The 17,925-nt window shown below is 37.6% G+C and overlaps 3 protein-coding genes across 4 annotated transcripts; 1 reads left to right on the top strand and 2 right to left on the bottom strand.

Moving 5' to 3' along the window:
- Positions 1-1,075: 1,075 nt before the first annotated feature.
- Positions 1,076-4,543, bottom strand: LOC9312050 (leucine-rich repeat receptor-like serine/threonine-protein kinase BAM2). The gene is made up of 2 exons (XM_002875936.2): positions 1,877-4,543; positions 1,076-1,770 (listed from the first exon to the last, which is right to left on the bottom strand). Exons 1-2 carry the CDS (start codon positions 4,458-4,460, stop codon positions 1,349-1,351), a joined length of 3,006 nt encoding a protein of 1,001 aa, XP_002875982.1. The 5' UTR covers positions 4,461-4,543; the 3' UTR covers positions 1,076-1,348.
- Positions 4,544-8,061: 3,518 nt separating this feature from the next.
- Positions 8,062-10,252, bottom strand: LOC9313758 (COMPASS-like H3K4 histone methylase component WDR5A). 2 transcript variants are annotated; one of them, XM_021026529.1, is made up of 3 exons: positions 9,347-10,252; positions 8,385-8,712; positions 8,062-8,249 (listed from the first exon to the last, which is right to left on the bottom strand). In XM_021026529.1, the coding sequence occupies exons 1-2, from the start codon at positions 10,010-10,012 to the stop codon at positions 8,425-8,427; spliced, it is 954 nt and encodes a 317-aa protein (XP_020882188.1). In that variant the 5' UTR covers positions 10,013-10,252; the 3' UTR covers positions 8,062-8,249; positions 8,385-8,424. The 2 variants fall into 2 exon arrangements, with proteins under 2 accessions (XP_020882188.1, XP_020882187.1); XM_021026528.1 differs by having other exon boundaries at positions 8,062-8,712.
- A 2,583-nt stretch (positions 10,253-12,835) lies between these two features.
- LOC9313757 (kinesin-like protein KIN-8B) lies at positions 12,836-17,762 on the top strand. The gene is made up of 15 exons (XM_002877643.2): positions 12,836-13,511; positions 13,603-13,674; positions 13,748-13,864; positions 14,009-14,094; positions 14,211-14,355; positions 14,459-14,554; positions 14,874-14,965; positions 15,149-15,391; positions 15,466-15,616; positions 15,706-15,768; positions 15,841-16,074; positions 16,150-16,248; positions 16,335-16,448; positions 16,533-17,096; positions 17,219-17,762. Exons 1-15 carry the CDS (start codon positions 13,464-13,466, stop codon positions 17,552-17,554), a joined length of 2,460 nt encoding a protein of 819 aa, XP_002877689.1. The 5' UTR covers positions 12,836-13,463; the 3' UTR covers positions 17,555-17,762.
- Positions 17,763-17,925: the final 163 nt, after the last annotated feature.

The following is a 17,925-nucleotide window of genomic DNA, read 5'->3' as shown; positions in this document are numbered from 1 at the left end:
CGAAAACTCAAGTAAATGGCTGTATGTTAATAGCTTGACATTTGGGAAGAAACTCAATATAAAAAGGTATATCTGAATTATGTAATTTGACTTTGTTAGTCATCAACTCATGTCTACTAATCTAGTAGTTTCACCCGATGCGTATATGAAGCTAGAGAATGGAACATGCAATTTCCATCTCTTTGTTAGAATCTTGGCCTCTTTAAAACATTTCCACTCTAATCCATCTTCAAGTCTTTCTTGTTAACTAACTCGTGACTTAGTCCTAGAGTTAGGCATTCCTTAATTAGGTTTACAAGATCATCAATGTACAATTAGAACGTATTAGAAATTTTGTTCATATAGGTAAAATTTAAGTCTTTGATATTGAACATAATACATCTAAAATATCATAACTGATATTCTTATTGTTCTTTTTATATCTTTCTGATCTCACAATAGAGATAGTTATGGAAGAAATTACTACTAGATATCAAGGAGAGCAACAACACATAAGGATTTGATATATTGATGAGTCAAAATCAAAGTTGAATATATGGCTTATATTTAATGAGAGGGAGATGTCATAAATGCTTCGTCTAAATTAGATTTTTGCTTCAAGACAAGGGAAGAGAGTGGGAAAAAAATCTTAGGACCATCTGAATTCATTAAGACACTAACCCATACATTTGCAATAATTGGACAAATTGTGAGTGAGCTTTCACTTTCTCTCTTCTCAGCATAACTCATCTTTAGTCCCACACAAGCACATTCATACCTTAGTTTCACCCTCTGTCTTTTTTTCACATGGAATGTCTTGTTGTGACACAACATCTACTACCATCAGAAACAAATCCGAATGGGTAAAAGCAAAGGTGAGAATAAATTATGTAATGAGGTTCCAAATTCCAATATAATGGAAACACTAGTTTCATTTTAAGACAACGAAAACACCTCAAGGATGAAATTAAATGAAGTTCTTAATAATATAAGGGGCAAAAGTGTTTTTTGGTCTACCACACTTGAGATACTTGAACGGTTGAACCAGGCAGCTTAAACATATACATAACCGTGTATGTATGCATAAATTATAACGTTCTCAGAATTTCTTGAAATTAACATTTATCTTATGAAATTAAACCTTAATGTACATATTCAAAATTCCTACCAAAGGATAAAAACTACTCGAATATTTGTGGCAGCATTAAAAGAAACCTTAACTCCTTAAAGAGTTTAAACCACTAATTGTTGCCTTAACCGAATCAGACAAGGACGGGCTAATTAAGTAAACTCGATTACCGAGACGTCGGAGACAAGGAAGAAAAAGACAAATTTGCCCCTCGATGACCAAACCCAATTGCCGGAGAGTCTAATTACTTAAAAGATCCGGTGGACTTCCTGAATCCGGCGACGATTCATTCATCGCCGGAGCTTTCTCCGACACGTCTGATTCCGCCGCCTGCTGCTTCAAAAGAGGGATCTTTGGAATCTCAGTGAGAATCTGAACGACTTCACGCATCGTCGGCCTCTCCACCGCCTGTTCTTCAACGCAGAGCAATGCAACGTAGAAGACGTGTGTTACTTCGTGAACTGGTACAGAAGAGAGTCTAAGATCAATTACTTTGAGCACACAATCTTTATTTGAATCCGTCATGCTTCTAACCCATTGAACGATATCAACGCCGTCACCAAATTCTCCGACGGGTTTTTTCCCGGTGATGAGTTCTAGAAGAACAACACCGAAACTATACACATCACTCTTCTCATCTACCTTCAATGTATACGCGTACTCTGCATAGCAAGGAACAAAAATAGTTCAGAGATTTTTACACCCACCAAGTGTTTGATTAAATGCCAATTTACAAAAGTGTTTTTGAGTTTTTTTTTTTTTTTTTACCTGGAGCTATGTAGCCGTAAGAGCCGGCAATGGCGGACATACATTCAGAAGTACCAGAATCTTGGAGGAATTTGGCGAGGCCAAAATCGGCGACATGAGCTTCGAAGTTGGAATCGAGGAGGATGTTGTTGGATTTAACATCTCTATGAACGATCAACGGGGAACAATCGTGGTGGAGATAGCAAAGACCCTTGGCTGCTTCAAGAGCTATCTTGTAACGTGTATCCCAATGTAAATGGCCTCCTTTCTTTCCATGAAGAACCTCTCCAAGGCTACCATTAGGCATGTACTCGTACACTAGGAGATTCGTTTCATGGTTAGAGCAAAACCCGAGCAGTCTCACGATGTGCCTGTGTCTGATTCTACCTAGAGTCTGAATCTCGGCGTTGAACCCGTGATCGTGGGAAGATCCATGGGACATTGTAGCCAATCTCTTGACCGCGACTAGATCTCCGTTAGGCATAATTCCTTTGTAGACAATCCCAGCACCGCCTTTACCGATGATGTTGTCTTCCTTGAGAGAGTCTAAGACATCGTCACAAGTGAAGTCTAGTCTCTGGAAAGCAGTCAATCTCCATGCCTTGGCGTCACTCGCATTTCTTAAGGACCGAGCTTTGGTAATGGCCACTATAGCAAACACCATCGAACAAAAGAGTAATCCGAGGACGAGTAACAGTTTTGTAGTAGCAGATAAAGGCTTAACATGAGGCTGGTGAGTTCCTTTTCCGCAAGGACCCAAATACGGACCACAAAGATCAGAATTACCCAAGAACGATGTGTAATTGAAGTAACTAAACTGTCCAGTGCTCGGAACTAGACCAGAGAGATTGTTGTAAGAGAAATCAACAGATGTCAAACTCTGCATTGACGCTATCGTCACAGGTATCGAACCAACGAGATGGTTTCTTGAAAGATTCAAGTAATTCAAGATCCTCATACCAGTGATTTCTTTAGGAATATCACCTGAGAGCTCATTACGACTCAGATCAACAAACGTTAGCAGCTTACAACGACTGATCTCCGGTGCGATCCGACCCGAAAACAGATTATGGCTAAAATCCAACTTAGATAGCTGCTGCAGCCTCCCAATCTCCGGTGGAATCGGACCAGCAAACTTGTTACCGTCTAGGAGTAGTTTTTGAACACCGGAGAAGTTTCCAATAGCAGCAGGTAATGGACCAGAGAGCTGGTTATTAGACAGACTAATCTGACCAAGGTCACCAGAGACTCCTCCTCCACTTATTGGTAACTCTCCGGTGAGGTAATTATCTTGGAGCTCCACTTGAGATAATTTGGGTAACCCGAAAAGCCCCTTCGGAATCGACCCGTTAAGGAAATTCTCACCCATTCGGATCCGGGTCAGAGACTCACATTTGCCAAGCGAATCCGGTATTGAACCAAACAAGAAGTTGCCGAGAGTGATTAATGTCATTAACCGGTTACCGGAGCACATATTCGGCGGCAAAGTTCCGGTGAGTTTGTTTGAAGAAAGGTCAAGAATCACTAATCTACCATTTTCCCCCAATTTATGAGGAATACCACCGGTGAAATTGTTCTCCCAAAGCTGTAACACTTCTAGCTCCGGCATTTCACCGATGAACTCCGGTATGGCACCGTATAGCTTGTTCCTGAAGAGATTCAACAGCGTTAAGTTCTTCAGCTGTGAAAAACTCGCCGGAATCTCACCGGTAAACATATTGTTAGACAAATCCATTGATTTCAAGCTTGAGATAAATCCCAGCTCTGAAGTTAATGTCCCTGAAAACGCATTTACTTGAAGAAACAACGTATCTAGCTTCTGAAGCTTCCCAATCTCCGGCGGAATCTCACCGGTTAAACCACAATTAGCAGCGTCGAACCGAACAAGCTCCGATAAATTTCCAATCTCCGGTGGAAGACCATCTTCAAAAGCGTTGTAATATCCGATGTAGAGTTCACGAAGAGTCGTTAGGTTTCCGATCTCCGGAGGGATTTTTCCGATTAGCTCGTTACCGGAAACCGCTAGATACTCAAGAACAGGCCAGGTTCCGTACGTCGCCGGGATTTTACCGGAGAAGTAATTCCCACCGAGGTGAAGATGCCGGAGCTGAGTCAGATTCGTGATTGAAACCGGTAAATCTCCGGTTAAGTTGTTGTTATACAAATCGAGAACACGGAGATTCACCAATCCAGAGGAGAGTTCATCGGGATATGAACCGTTGAAGACATTATTGGAGAGATTGAGATGGCGAAGCTCATAGAGATTGGAGATTTCCGGCGGAATAGGACCTGAGATCTGATTAGCAGCGAGTGATAGATTCTGTAAGAGAGGTAAATGAGATACGTCGGAGGAGAGAGTTCCGGAGAGGTTAAGACCAGAGAGGTCGAGAGAGGTCACGTGCCGGAGAGAGACGTCGCACGTGACACCGGTCCATGAACAGAAGGTTGTTGAAAGGTTCCATGAGGTGAGAGGTGAGTGTTCGTCGATGGTGAAGGAGGATTTGAGTGAGAGGAGAGCGTTGAGCTCGGTGATTGGTTTAGCGACGGTGAAGGAATGAGAAATGTGGAGGAGGAGGAGGAGGAGAAGAAGAAGAAGAAGCTTCATGGTTTTTTGTTTTTTTTTCTCTTTCTGTGTAAGTTAGGGTTTGGTTTTAAAAAGGGTGAGAAAGTGGTGAGGGTAAGTGAGGAAGATGAAGATGGTGTGTGTGTGTTTTTTATGAGTTTTATTTGGGGAAAAATGTCGTTTTATCTCCCAACTTTCAAAAAGTGGCCAATCAATACGTCAACTTCATATGTGGCTATTTAAAACATGAAATAAACGTTGACTAACGTTTAAGACATGGAAATTCGTTGACCAGGCCAAAATAGACATGCCGTTATCAGTCGTTAACGGAACCTCTAACGCCCGTTATCACCCGTAACGACTCTGTTAATCAACTTTCAAATTGTGGCCATTTTAAACATCAACTTTATATGTGGTCATTTAAAACATGAACTAATCGTTGACTAACATTTGAAACATGAGAATTCGTTGACGAGGCCAAAATAGACATGTCGTCATCATTCGTTAAAAAAACCTATAATATCCGTTATCACCCGTTAACGATTCTGTTAGTATATCCAAAACGACGTCGTTTTGAAAATAATCAAGAGAAAATCAGGACAAATTTTTTGTTTAAAGCATAATCCAAGGACATGGTTTGATATATAGACAATCGTAGAGCCAATAATTGGAAGCAAACATCGTTTATATATTTGTTTTAAATCTAAAAAGGAATCATGGAAGCAAACTTGTAGACCCATCATACGACTAAAATAGGCATGGGCGTTCGGATATTCGGGTCGGGTTCGGGTTGGGTTTTTCGGGTTTGGGTTTTTCGGGTTTAGAAAACTAAGATCCATTCGGGTATTTTAAAACTTCGGGTTCGGGTCAGGTTCGGATCGGGTATTTTGGGTTCGGATTCAGGATTACCCAAAGTATCCAAATATTAGAAATTTTGTATCCGATCCTATGCAAAGTATTGAAAAATAATCAAAAAATCTATAAAACCCAAGTATTTTAACCCGAATCTAACCCAAAGTAGCTAAAACACCCGAAAATATCTTAACATCCGAATAATTTTTGGCACTTAGGTTATTACAAGTATAAATATTACTAATATATTATAACTATGTACTTATAATTTGGGTATGTTCGGGTACTTGTTCGGGTTCGAGTTCGGGTTGGATTCGGGCCTAAGACTAAATGTAGCTTTTCTGAAATGGAGATAGAGATAATAGGACTATTCATCTTGTTTGAGCTGTTGTAGAAATAGATTTGGGGATTTGGTGTTTTCATTTGGGAAAAATCTTTTTGGACATACTAACAGTGTCGTTAACGGGTGATAACGGATGTTATAGGTTCTGTTAACGAATGATGACGACATGTCTACTTTGGCCTGGTCAACGAATTCTAATGTTTCAAATGTTAGTCAACGATTAGTTCATGTTTTGAATGGCCACATATGAAGTTGATGTTTAAAATGGCCACAATTTGAAAGTTGATTAACAGAGTCGTTACGGGTGATAACGGGCGTTAGAAGTTCCGTTAACGACTGATAACGGCATGTCTATTTTGGCCTGGTCAACGAATTTTCATGTCTCAAACGTTAGTCAACGTTTATTTCATGTTTTAAATGGCCACATATGAAGTTGACGTATTGATTGGCCACTTTTTGAAAGTTGGGAGATAAAACGACATTTTTCCCGTTTTATTTGTATATTTTTATTATTTCAATTTTTTGGAATTTACTTGGAGGGAGATTTTTAAGAAACTTTTATTTCTATAGACATAAATAATTTTCTGAAGATAGAAACACACAAAAGTAAAATACTGTACTTCAAATTGTAGAAGACTGAAGACAAACCAAAAACATGAAAATTCGTTTATTTTACATATATAGAAACATATGCATGTGATGGATTTAATGAAACATGGAATTAGAAAGGAAGGATAAAACGATAATTACATGATGAGAGAATGTTCATTAATTTTATTTTGGAGCCTTGTTCTTTTGAAACGTGATGTTACCTAATCTTGACAAAATCCTCCGCTAAAGTATACACAGGCTCAAAGCGAACCATAAATTCGTAAAGATGTTGAAATAATTAATGATGTTGAAATGAACGGTTCTGATGTTATAGTTCAACGGGAAAATATGGAGTCGCACCACTGGGATTCACAAACTTACCGATTTATTGAGAGACACGCTAATTTAACGAGATAGTCATAGACTCATATGTATTATCAATTTGGTCTTTAGTTAATAATCTCTGTAACCAGAACTTAACACTTAAATGACAAAAGACCCCTTAAACAGCCTTGTAATCACAATTCTACCACTAGGACCACAACAACAAGGCCCAAGGCAATGGCATGATCGACAAAAAACCAGAGAGCCGGTCTCTGTCCTCTGATCGACTGAAAATGACGAGAACAACCCTGAGCTGACGCACGGCAAGTCGGCAACAGTTAAAGAGTCTCGAGAGACGGGTAGGGGATACGATCGTAATTTGATTTGTGGAAGTAAGTCAGTAAAAAACAGTCCTATGTGCATCATTTTCATCTTTTGCCAGTTACCACAGTTCACTGATCAACAATAATGGTTTGTCCAGTGAACAAATATATGGTTTTCCGCCATTTTTTTTTTTTACTGATTTTATTATATTTCAATAAATTATCCAATTTGATTTTAAAATATGTGATAAGAAAGTAGGATTTTTAATTAATTTTAATGACAATGAATATGGAGTATTGTTTAGAGAAATATGTAGCCATTGGAATAAGTCGTACTCATATTAGGTGAATTTTTGTTGTCTTCTTTATGGACCCGGATCAATAGAATAATTTTTCATCTGCAACGCACTTTCTTGCACTAAATAATAAACTAAAAATAGTGAAAAATTATAATAATGAAATAATTTCTAGTTTAACATTTTACTTTCGAATGATAAGAATTGGTAAGCACGTGTGAGGAAAGGTCCATCTTTTGTGTGTAAGTTCATAATTTGGGAAGATATAGTACTTTTGGATGGGTGTGTATTGAATGAAGATTCGTTTGTTGAAGCTTGATTTCGTATTTGGTACCAATTCAAACATATTTAACCATACAAATTGATTATGTTAGCACTAAACCTAACAATTATTGTTTTCTATGACAAAAAATACTATTAAATATCTACTCTTTTTGAAAGTTTTTTATTTATTTTTGTTAACATATCTCGAGAACTTTACGCAAAGAACCAAAGCTAAAATTTGGGGTTTGTATCAATTGGGAGAGACACAAACATGAATCAGTCTTTAGGAACTGTTGCTTTCTCTTGAATCATGCAAACAGAAAGACACGCTGTAAAAGCAAGCAGCCCACTGGTGTGTAGCAAAAAGACAGAACAATAGTCACAAAGTCATCTTTTTGTTTTTTTGGTTTCGAAAATTGAAAATAAGAGAGTGGGTTCAAATTTTCAAGTGGTCCATTTCAAAATTTTGTAGGGTAAAAAAAAAAAAAGACTTTACGATAAAAGTGAAAAAAAGGGAGCAGGACCAGGGGACCATAAGCTTCATCATCATGGCCCAACCAAAGTAACCAACTACCATACATTATCTACTTATAGTCATATATCTGTACTTTGTCCCATGAGCTACCCATCAATTTGATTCGAATGAACAATTTTCAATCCTGAAATACTTTAAAACCAGTAGTATTATTGTAGGAACACAGAGAAGCATTGCATCAGCTTAATAGATACAATCAATTGTAAAGGGGAAATCTTTTATGAAGATTTGTGTTCATTCTCACAAATGCCTTTGCACTTGCACGATTCCAATGTCTTTGCCTTAAGACCTACCTAAATAGTTCTGAGTCACACAGAGAACAACTACAAGTTTACAACAGTCTCGCACCAAACAAAAATTGCACTTTTACATAATGAGGCTAGAATCAATCTAACAAGCTTAGTAAGCTGATTACAGCACCAAGATTTCTGAACATACCTACATGTATGATTTTTGAAGAGAGAGAGAGAGTGATGGTTCATTCTTTCTTCTGTGTCCAAATCCTTACAGACTTGTCGAGTGAGCCTGATGCGATCAAGTTCTCTGTTGGGTGGCATGCCACGTTCATGATGGTCTCAGTATGACCCTCAAGTTTCTGAAGCAGTTTCCTGGAGTTTAACTCCCACATGTATACACAGTTGTCCTCGGATCCACTAACTATCCGCTTTCCATTTGTGACGGAGAAAGCAGAGGAAATGCAATACTGTGCGTTCACGTGGCCCGTATATGTTTTGAGGAACTTAGCAGACGCAATGTTCCACAACCTCTGCAAATTTGAATATTTATGGAGTGATCACTGAATTAATAACAAATCATGAGAATTCATTCAACAATACTCTATAGATGCAAAAAAATCAAACACCAAAAGAAGATGCATCTTCGAAGCTTCAACCCTCTAGAGACAACCCTTCAAAAACTCTTAAAATCTCGATCGAAAACAGAACTGTTCCAAAGCTATCAACTTTTCCTCACTGGGAAATATCCTTAACTAGAAAACAATTTTGCAAATGTAGCTTTGGATTGGCTTCTCTTACATCAAACTTCTATTAACACACAATCTAGAATCTAAGTTCATGGAGAGATAAGTGCATTAATAACGAATCATAAGAATTTATTCTTCAATATCCAAACGCAATTAAATCAAACAACCAAACGACGATGTATCTTTGAAGCTACAACCGTCTAGATTCAACCCTTCGAAACTCTTGAATCTCAATCAATAACATAACTATACTTAAAGCTATCAACTTCTCCATACAGAGAAATATCCATAACCAGAAAACAATTTTGCAACCTTAGTTTTGGATTCGCTTCTCCTACATCAAACTTCTATTAACACACAATCTAGAATCTGACTTAACACGAGTATAGTACAATGAGGAAGGAGAAGAAGAACTGACCAGTGTGTTATCCAGTGTACCAACAAGGATAAACTTGCCATTGGGAGAGAATCTAACAAACGAAACAGGAGGATTCTCATCATCAATTAACGTTTTTATACAATGTCCAGTCCCAGAATCCCATATACGACACAACCCATCATAGCTACTCGAAACAATGAGAGACCCATCTCGATTAAAATCAACGGCGGTAACAGGATCAGAATGCGCGGGAAGAACTTTCAAACATTTTCCAGTAGTAACATCCCAAATCCGAACAGTTTCATCAAACGAACCAGATACAATCATGTTTGATTGAGGATTGAAATTGACACAGAAGGCGTAATTAGTGTGCCCGATAAGCGTTTTGATCAATGAACCAGTTTCAACGTCCCATAGCTTTAAGGTTTTGTCATCGGAAGCTGAGACTATAAACCTCGCGTCTGAAGAAAAGGCAACATCGGAGATACCGTTTTCGTGGCCGGTGAATTCTCGTACGGGCTCGGCGATTGTTTCGTTTTCGGTGTTGACGGTGTAAGTACGGATGGTTTTGTCGGCGGAGGCTGATGCGAGGAGACGGCCATCGGAGGAGAATTTAACAGAGGAGACGGCGCGAATGTGAGAAGTTAGGGTTTGGGAGTGGATGTAAGGAGTGAATGATGCTGTTGCTGGAACTTCCTCTGCCATGGCTAAAGGAAAGTTTTGTTTTTTTTCTTCTTGGAAATTGGAATTGTGAGAATTTCGGCGGATTTGAATTTGGCTGATTTAGGGTTTTTGGAAAGGGGGCTTTGTCTTAAGGAGAGAGACGATCCAGTGTTCTTGGAATAACCCTGACTCGTTTAAACAAAATGTGGGGTGTATTTTGAAAGAAATGATACTATTTGGGTATCTTTTGAAATTTCGTAAACTTAGAGTAGTTTCACGAGCGGCTCACTTTCTAAGCTCAAACCCTCAGACTAATGCAGAGTCTTTTAAAAAATTGTTCTTTCTTGCTTCACAAATCAAAGAAACACTCTTCATGAGCTGAATACCACAGATAACCTAAGAATCTTAAGTTACCATGTAAATTCTGTGTGATGTAACAAGTAACAACCATACATATTTTATGAGATCAATCTTGTAATTTGAAATTATTAATATTTTCTTTTTGAATAAAATATAAAATTATGCAGAAAAAAAAAAAAACTGTTTTTACATCAAATGTAGCGAAAGTTTAGACGTTTTAACGTACACTATGCTAATAGGAAAAATAAAAGAACATCTTCTTATCTTGTTGCAAACCAAGCCGCCATACACTCCTCACATCTTCCATCTCCTTGCTCTTTAATGGAAGATATCATATTTCAAACATTCTTGTTTGGTCTTCTGATTAATTGGATAAGTAGAGTATGATTTTTGCCGTGTTTTCTACTGTTTCTTTCTCTCCAAAGCGAGTGTACTACAAGCTGGAAAGTATATCTCAGTAGAAACAAATGAACCTTTCCCAATGTGTTGTCAGTGAGCAGCTTGAGCACAATGTCCCAATCGGTAGAGAGTTTTCCAGCAAGAAGTTTTGAGGTGAGGCCCGACCAAACTTCCTTGAGTATTGGCATGTGAAGAACAAGTGACTTCTAGTTTTCACATGCTCTTGACAGAACACACATGAGGTTGACCCCGGGATTCCAACTCAACATTCTATCTCCCGTAGTTAAATGATTTTTAGTTGCAAGCCAAATTAGGAAAGAATATTTAGGCCTGGGTATAAGAACCATATACCTTGATACCATTCCTTCTTTGGTCTTTGTCCCGTGTTGTTGCCCATGTTTCTTTGGTGTTGAATCCTGCCTGAAACTGATCTCATTTTTCTTTCCAAAGAACCACGTCCTCTGTTTCAACCAACCCTTTAGAACGAAGCTATTGTAGAAGTGCTTCCATTTGGTTTAAATGAACAGCTTGGTGCCTTCTTCGTCTATGCTTCATAATCACTTCAGCCACATTGTCTTGTATGCCAATTACCATATCAATGCAGCGATGTTGACTCGTAATCGCAATCAAAAGTACTAGAGGGGACCAATTATCATGCTAAAAAAAAAAAAAAATCATTTTTCCATTTCTGACCTCATACTTTACAAATCCAGAGACTAGACTGCGATACATTAGTATTTTTTCCACATCCAAAATCCAAGCGTCCAAATTTTTCTTAGCGACCAGAAATAACCCTTAAAATTTATTTTGGCTACTACTAACATTAAATTGAGATTTAGTCTTTATTATCGATCAAACAAATCACTAACAACTAACAAGATTTACAACTACCAGTTTACACCACTGCTAAGTTTCTGCTAACAATTCAACTGTTACATTTTCGTATGTTATAAATGAAAAAGCTGACTGTGAACGAATTCCTTAATATGATTTATGTACATTTTGATGAACAGGAAGATTCTTCGGTGAGATATAAACTTCAAGTCTTCAAGTTGAATTTATAGAACATGCAATGCATATTAAATTGTAAGTAAACTAGGTGTGGGTACCCATACGTCTTTGTGGGTAGTAGTAATGCTTACCAATCATAAAATATTGGAAGGTCATAATATCATAATATCTTTAGCTAGGAAACTCATTATTTATTTTTAAACATTATGATTCTGTTAAATCTATTTCTCTAATTTTATTTTTTTCCCGAGATGTAACTACTAAAAATATAACGTACATTTATTTTCTACTGTTTTGTTATTCCGGATTATTACTTATAAAAACCTATACAAGTTTATTCTTTTATAACCAGTAACCAATTGACAATTGTTTGTGTAGAATTTGATCTTCCTCGTGTTTTGTTAATGGATAGTGCTATTAATATTGTTGAGAATAAATAAACTTGAACTACCAAACTTATGGAGGATATCGATGTGATGTCTTCGGATGCTCAAATCTAACTAAATTGATTCGAGCAGAAAAAGATGATTACTAAAAATAGTTAATATGTGGTATCTATAATTTTTATAAGTCAGTAAGGTTGGTAGAATATTTCCCTCTTTTGGATGAGAATGAGATCATAGTCGATTAAATCTTTTTCTTATAAAGTGTAAAATGCTTATTAATAGTATTTATCTGTATCATGTTCGAATACTGGATGACCAACTAACCATGACAAATATTTGTAATCTAGTGATTTTTAAGCATCTTCTCATTCGTGTGCAAGTTAATTGTTGGCAAAAAAAAGTTTATAATAATAAATGATTTCTATATTTTTAGTTATTTTATCTTAAACTAAACTAATCACCATCGTTTCAACAAAAACAACCTAACTAAATTAATATATCTGGCTAAACTTATTTCTAGGCCTAATAGATTACAATACAACCCGAATGATCCAACAATATAATAGCAACCTTTATCGTTTAAACTTCACATTGTTCTTGTAGCCAAAAGAAATAATAAAAACAATTTGTCAACAACAAAAAACATATTTTAATGAAACAATTAGCAAACTACATTTTTATAAAATTATTTTAAACGTCACGTCAGTATATCTTGTATATCATATGGTATTAGATGGCACGTCGTGTACAGAGTTCACAACTTCATCAAATTAAATTTGTTTTAAATTCAATTTGCCACATAAATCCAAATTGAAAAAGCTGTTGGACTAAATTAAATCGCCATTAATCAACTTTAAATATATTAACAAAACTTTATAGTTAATACCCGATCGATCTTGCAGTTCAGATACAAATTCAACGGCTCTGATGACGTTGCCACATCTTAAACAACATGCACCGTCACACATGTGATCCTATCTCAATATCCCTCTCGCACGATCTTTATTTTTCCCTCTTCTGATTTTTTATACAATTTTTTTTCTCGTTTTATGTTTGAGAAATCTCTCAAGCATTTATTGATTTTTATTTTCCAGCTTAAATTTTGAAACAGTGAAAATTTTACAGAGAGAGAGAGAATCTTGAAACTATCAAACATTTTGAATTCTATCCTCTTAGCTCAGCTGATATTTTCTTCTTCTTTGCTTCAGATTTTTTATTCTTCGAGCTGTGATTTTCTGATCGTTGAGGGACTCTGTTTAGTTTCCGAGAAAATCTGCATAAATTTTTCCGGAAAATTAAACCTCGCAGTGGGAAAATTTTCGTTCTATACTGACGAAATGCCAAGCATTAGAGCTCCAGCTGCGAAGAAGACCACTACACTCACGGTTAGTTAGCTCTTCGTTAATCCTCGTAGAAATTTCCGGTTTAATTCGTCTGAAATTTTCTTGACCGGTTAAATTCTGTGTTTTCCGGTAGGTCGCTGTGAAATGTAGACCGTTAATGGAGAAAGAACGTGGTAGAGACATTGTTCGAGTGAATAACTCTAAGGTCTGCTCATAATTTCTCACAGTTTCTGATTTCCAATTGAAAATTTCGCCCTAATTTTTGTTTTCGATTTCAGGAAGTGATTGTGCTAGACCCTGACTTATCCAAAGATTATCTTGACCGAATTCAGAATCGGACAAAAGAGAAGAAATATTGTTTTGATCATGCATTTGGTCCTGAGAGCACGAACAAGGTTCGTCTCTGCAAATTTGTGATTTCTAGAGATCTCTGGTTTTTGTTTATGCCGATGAGAACCTTGTGGGATATTTTGACTTGTGGTTTAAGGTTTGTGTTTTTGGATGTAGAGCTATGAATCTAAACATGTATTGGTTTTCAGAATGTATATAGGAGTATGTCTTCTGTGATCTCTAGTGTTGTTCATGGACTCAATGCTACAGTGTTTGCCTATGGTTCCACTGGAAGGTACGCAGTGATATAAATGATGTCCATTATCATGTAGCTACCGAAATTATTTGGGCTTAAAGTGATGCAGTATGGCCTCTTTTTTGTTATCTGACTCAATGATGCATTTCTTTTAGTGGCAAAACATATACAATGGTTGGAACACGAAGTGATCCTGGATTGATGGTTCTCAGCCTGAATACCATTTTTGATATGATCAAGAGTGACAAGAGCTCAGATGAGTTTGAAGTGACTTGCTCATATCTGGAAGTCTACAATGAAGTAAGGCTTAGTCTGATAAAATTGGTTATTGTTGTTTCTTGTGTGGTTTTCATTATGAGTATTACTCTTTCTCTCATAATAATATATCTCGACTACAACTCAGGTTATATACGATCTGCTTGAAAAATCATCTGGTCATTTGGAGCTCAGAGAGGATCCAGAGCAGGGGATAGTAGTTGCTGGCCTGCGATCAATCAAGGTCCATATACTTTTCTTTCCTTCTAGATGCGATAAGACCATTCCTTAATGAACTATTAAACCTGATTTGCAGAGATCACTTTATAGTTTAGAGTATCCCTTGTAGTATGGTTTAGATTAAGATTTCTTTTTCTGCCTTCCTGTTTGTATACGTAAGTATTTCTATTAGAATTCTCTGCTGATGTAGAGGAGAACCAGACTTTTATCTCCTGTTAACTGTTCCAATACTTTGAGGGAATTTGTTTCATTTGCTTCAGTGAAACCTTTCACCTTTTCGTCATTCGCATCATGGGGCCTTAATCAAAATGTTTATTTTGTAGGTCTATTCAGCTGACCGGATTCTTGAACTGCTGAACTTAGGGAACAGTAGACGAAAAACTGAGAGCACGGAGATGAATGGAACGTCATCAAGGTAAGCGATGCTACCTCCTGAATATGCTGTTAATGTTAGAAGCTTGTTCTTTTCTGAATCTCTAGATCTCACAGCAAAATGTTTTTTTTTTCTTGAGTAATTTCCTACAGTGTAATGAAAACATTCTTGACAATGAACTCGTACTGGCCTATTACCTATATGAATTTCCCTGTCAATTACCAGATCCCATGCAGTTCTGGAGATTGCAGTAAAAAGAAGGCAAAAGAATCAAAATCAAGTCATGAGAGGGAAACTCGCCCTTGTAGATCTTGCTGGCAGCGAAAGAGCTGCTGAGACAAACAACGGAGGTCAAAAACTGAGGGATGGAGCCAATATTAATCGCTCCCTCCTTGCACTAGCAAATTGCATAAATGCTTTGGGGAAGCAACACAAGAAGGGTCTTGCTTATGTCCCATACAGAAACAGGTATGAGTGGATATGTGATCTTTCTATTATAGATTAGTAGTCTTCTTTGGCTGACAGACATATACTAATTTCAGCAAACTTACGCGGATTCTTAAAGATGGTCTGAGTGGGAACTCCCAGACAGTGATGGTTGCAACTATATCACCTGCTGATAGTCAGTACCATCATACTGTGAACACCTTGAAATATGCTGACCGGGCTAAAGAGATTAAGACACACATACAGGTGATAATAATTTTCATTTGAATAATTGTAGTCCACGAGATTGTTAATTGGTCCAGAAGTACTTACTATTTACTTTTCATGTGTTTTAGAAAAATATTGGTACCATCGACACTCATATGTCAGACTACCAACGAATGATTGACAATCTTCAAGTAAGTTAATTACTTTGATCTACTTTTGTTACAAAATGATAGCAGTATATAACTCAGACTTTGGTTTCATAGAGTGAGGTTTCTCAGCTGAAGAAACAGCTAGCAGAAAAGGAGTCACAGCTAAGTATCAAACCTTTTGAAAGAGGTGTTGAACGTGAACTTTCGTGGTTGGATGGTTTAAGCCACCAGATCAGTGAAAATGTTCAAGACCGTATAAACTTACAGAAGGCTTTATTTGAGCTTGAGGAAACTAACCTGAGAAATCGCACTGAACTTCAGCATCTCGATGATGCAATTGCGAAACAGGTTAGGTGATCAAGCTTTTTCTAATCCAGTAGTCAATATATTGCGTTACTGAACCTCTTCTCTTTTTTTTTATAGGCGACAGAGAAAGATGTTGTCGAAGCTTTAAGTAGCAGACGACAAGTAATACTTGATAATATCCGCGACAATGATGAAGCCGGTGTTAACTACCAGAGAGTAAGCCTTTTTCTTTATCATATATTTCAACTCTGCATGTCATCATTGACATTGCTTTATTATCCTTGTTATTTTTGTTTTTACAGGATATTGAAGAAAATGAAAAACATCGTTGCGAACTACAGGATATGCTCAATGAAGCAATAAATAACAACGGAAACAAAACTTATCTGCATATTCTTAATCAGTATAAGCTCCTGGTGAGTAGATTATAGTCTTATTTTCTTGACCGTGAAGTTCTTACATTACTGATTCACATTTATTGTTGTTTTTAATAAATCTAGGGGATGGGTAATACTGAACTACAGTTTGAAATGGCAATGAGGGACCAAATTATTTACAACCAAAGGGAAGCCCAGAGAAACCTATGGAATTTGCTCATGGGTTTAGGAGTTGAAGAGAAACAAGTGTTCGATCTCGCTGCAAAACAAGGAATCACAATCGAAGACTGGAGTAGTATGGCATCATTTCCAGGACTTCCTTACCGGAAACAGACACCGAGTTTCATACCTGCAAACATCCCTTTCGTGGGCCACTCATATTCTAAATCCTCATGCACTTTCCAGAGCTATCAAGACCCTTCTTCGAAAGGACAACAATGGGCTCCAACTCCTACTTTATGCAGAGAGGAACACCACAGCTCTTACTACTTCATGGGACAGGAGCCACCTGCATTTGTCAATCTTAGGAAAAGCCACGATGGTTGGGTTGGTGGCAGCAGACCAGCTTCACGGATCGACACAGGAGGCAATCATCGCCGAGTCTCATATCCACAAACTGTGAACAATTCTTCTCCTCGGATGGCCCCTTCGCATTTGGGTCCGACTTTTTACCAGACTCCTCAAAGGGTACGTATCAAAACAGTTCCATTTCGTCTTCGATTGATGATGATATAGTTACCCTCAACCTCACTTGTTTGGCTAGTAAAACAACATTCTTTAGATTCTGATTGCAAAATCTGATTAAGCAGGAAATGTTGGTCAACACAACGAGTCCTTATAGTAGCCCGCGAGCAGGACTCATCAACGGGGCCACCACTCCGTCCGTGCAACCTTTCTATGGAAGTCCTCGTGCCGTCACCGTGAGAAACGGTTCATACAACAATCCACGCGTCCCCACTGCAGTTTCATCCAATGGTGCGAGAAACCAACAACGAGTGTTTGGAACGAGCCCACTCGCAGGAACCAAAGGCGTCAAGAACTCTTCATATGGACAGAACAGCGGCACAAAGTTGTACAGAGGAGGAGGAGGAGGAGGCACTAAAGGGCACAATAAAGGAAACAAAAATCAACGCCAACACCAATGACATGAGACCAAAACATGGGTTCTGAGGAGGGCACAGTTTTTAAAAACGCCTCACACTCAGTCTCACTCTCACATGACTCAGATTCTTTTTGTGGGTTTGTACAGCAATTTCAACGGTAATGATTTCTTTCGGATACGATTGATGTGTGTATATATGGGAAAAAGGTTTAGTAAAGAAAAAACATTTGTTCCGTTTTGAACCAAAAAAAGCTCAACAAATCTTCAGCTTTTATGTTCACCGAAGTGACCGAACCATTATTGTTTCGATAACCAAAAAAATAAAAAAAAGAGTTTAAGCAAAACGTTGTCGTTTCAATAAAACTTAAAATCCCCCAATTGAGTTTGAAGCTAAAATCCCTAAGTCGACCTCCT

The sequence above is a fragment of the Arabidopsis lyrata genome, assembly GCF_000004255.2.
Source record: "Arabidopsis lyrata subsp. lyrata unplaced genomic scaffold ARALYscaffold_5, whole genome shotgun sequence".
NCBI lineage: Eukaryota > Viridiplantae > Streptophyta > Magnoliopsida > Brassicales > Brassicaceae > Arabidopsis > Arabidopsis lyrata.
This window is presented reverse-complemented; position numbering and strand designations above follow the sequence as displayed.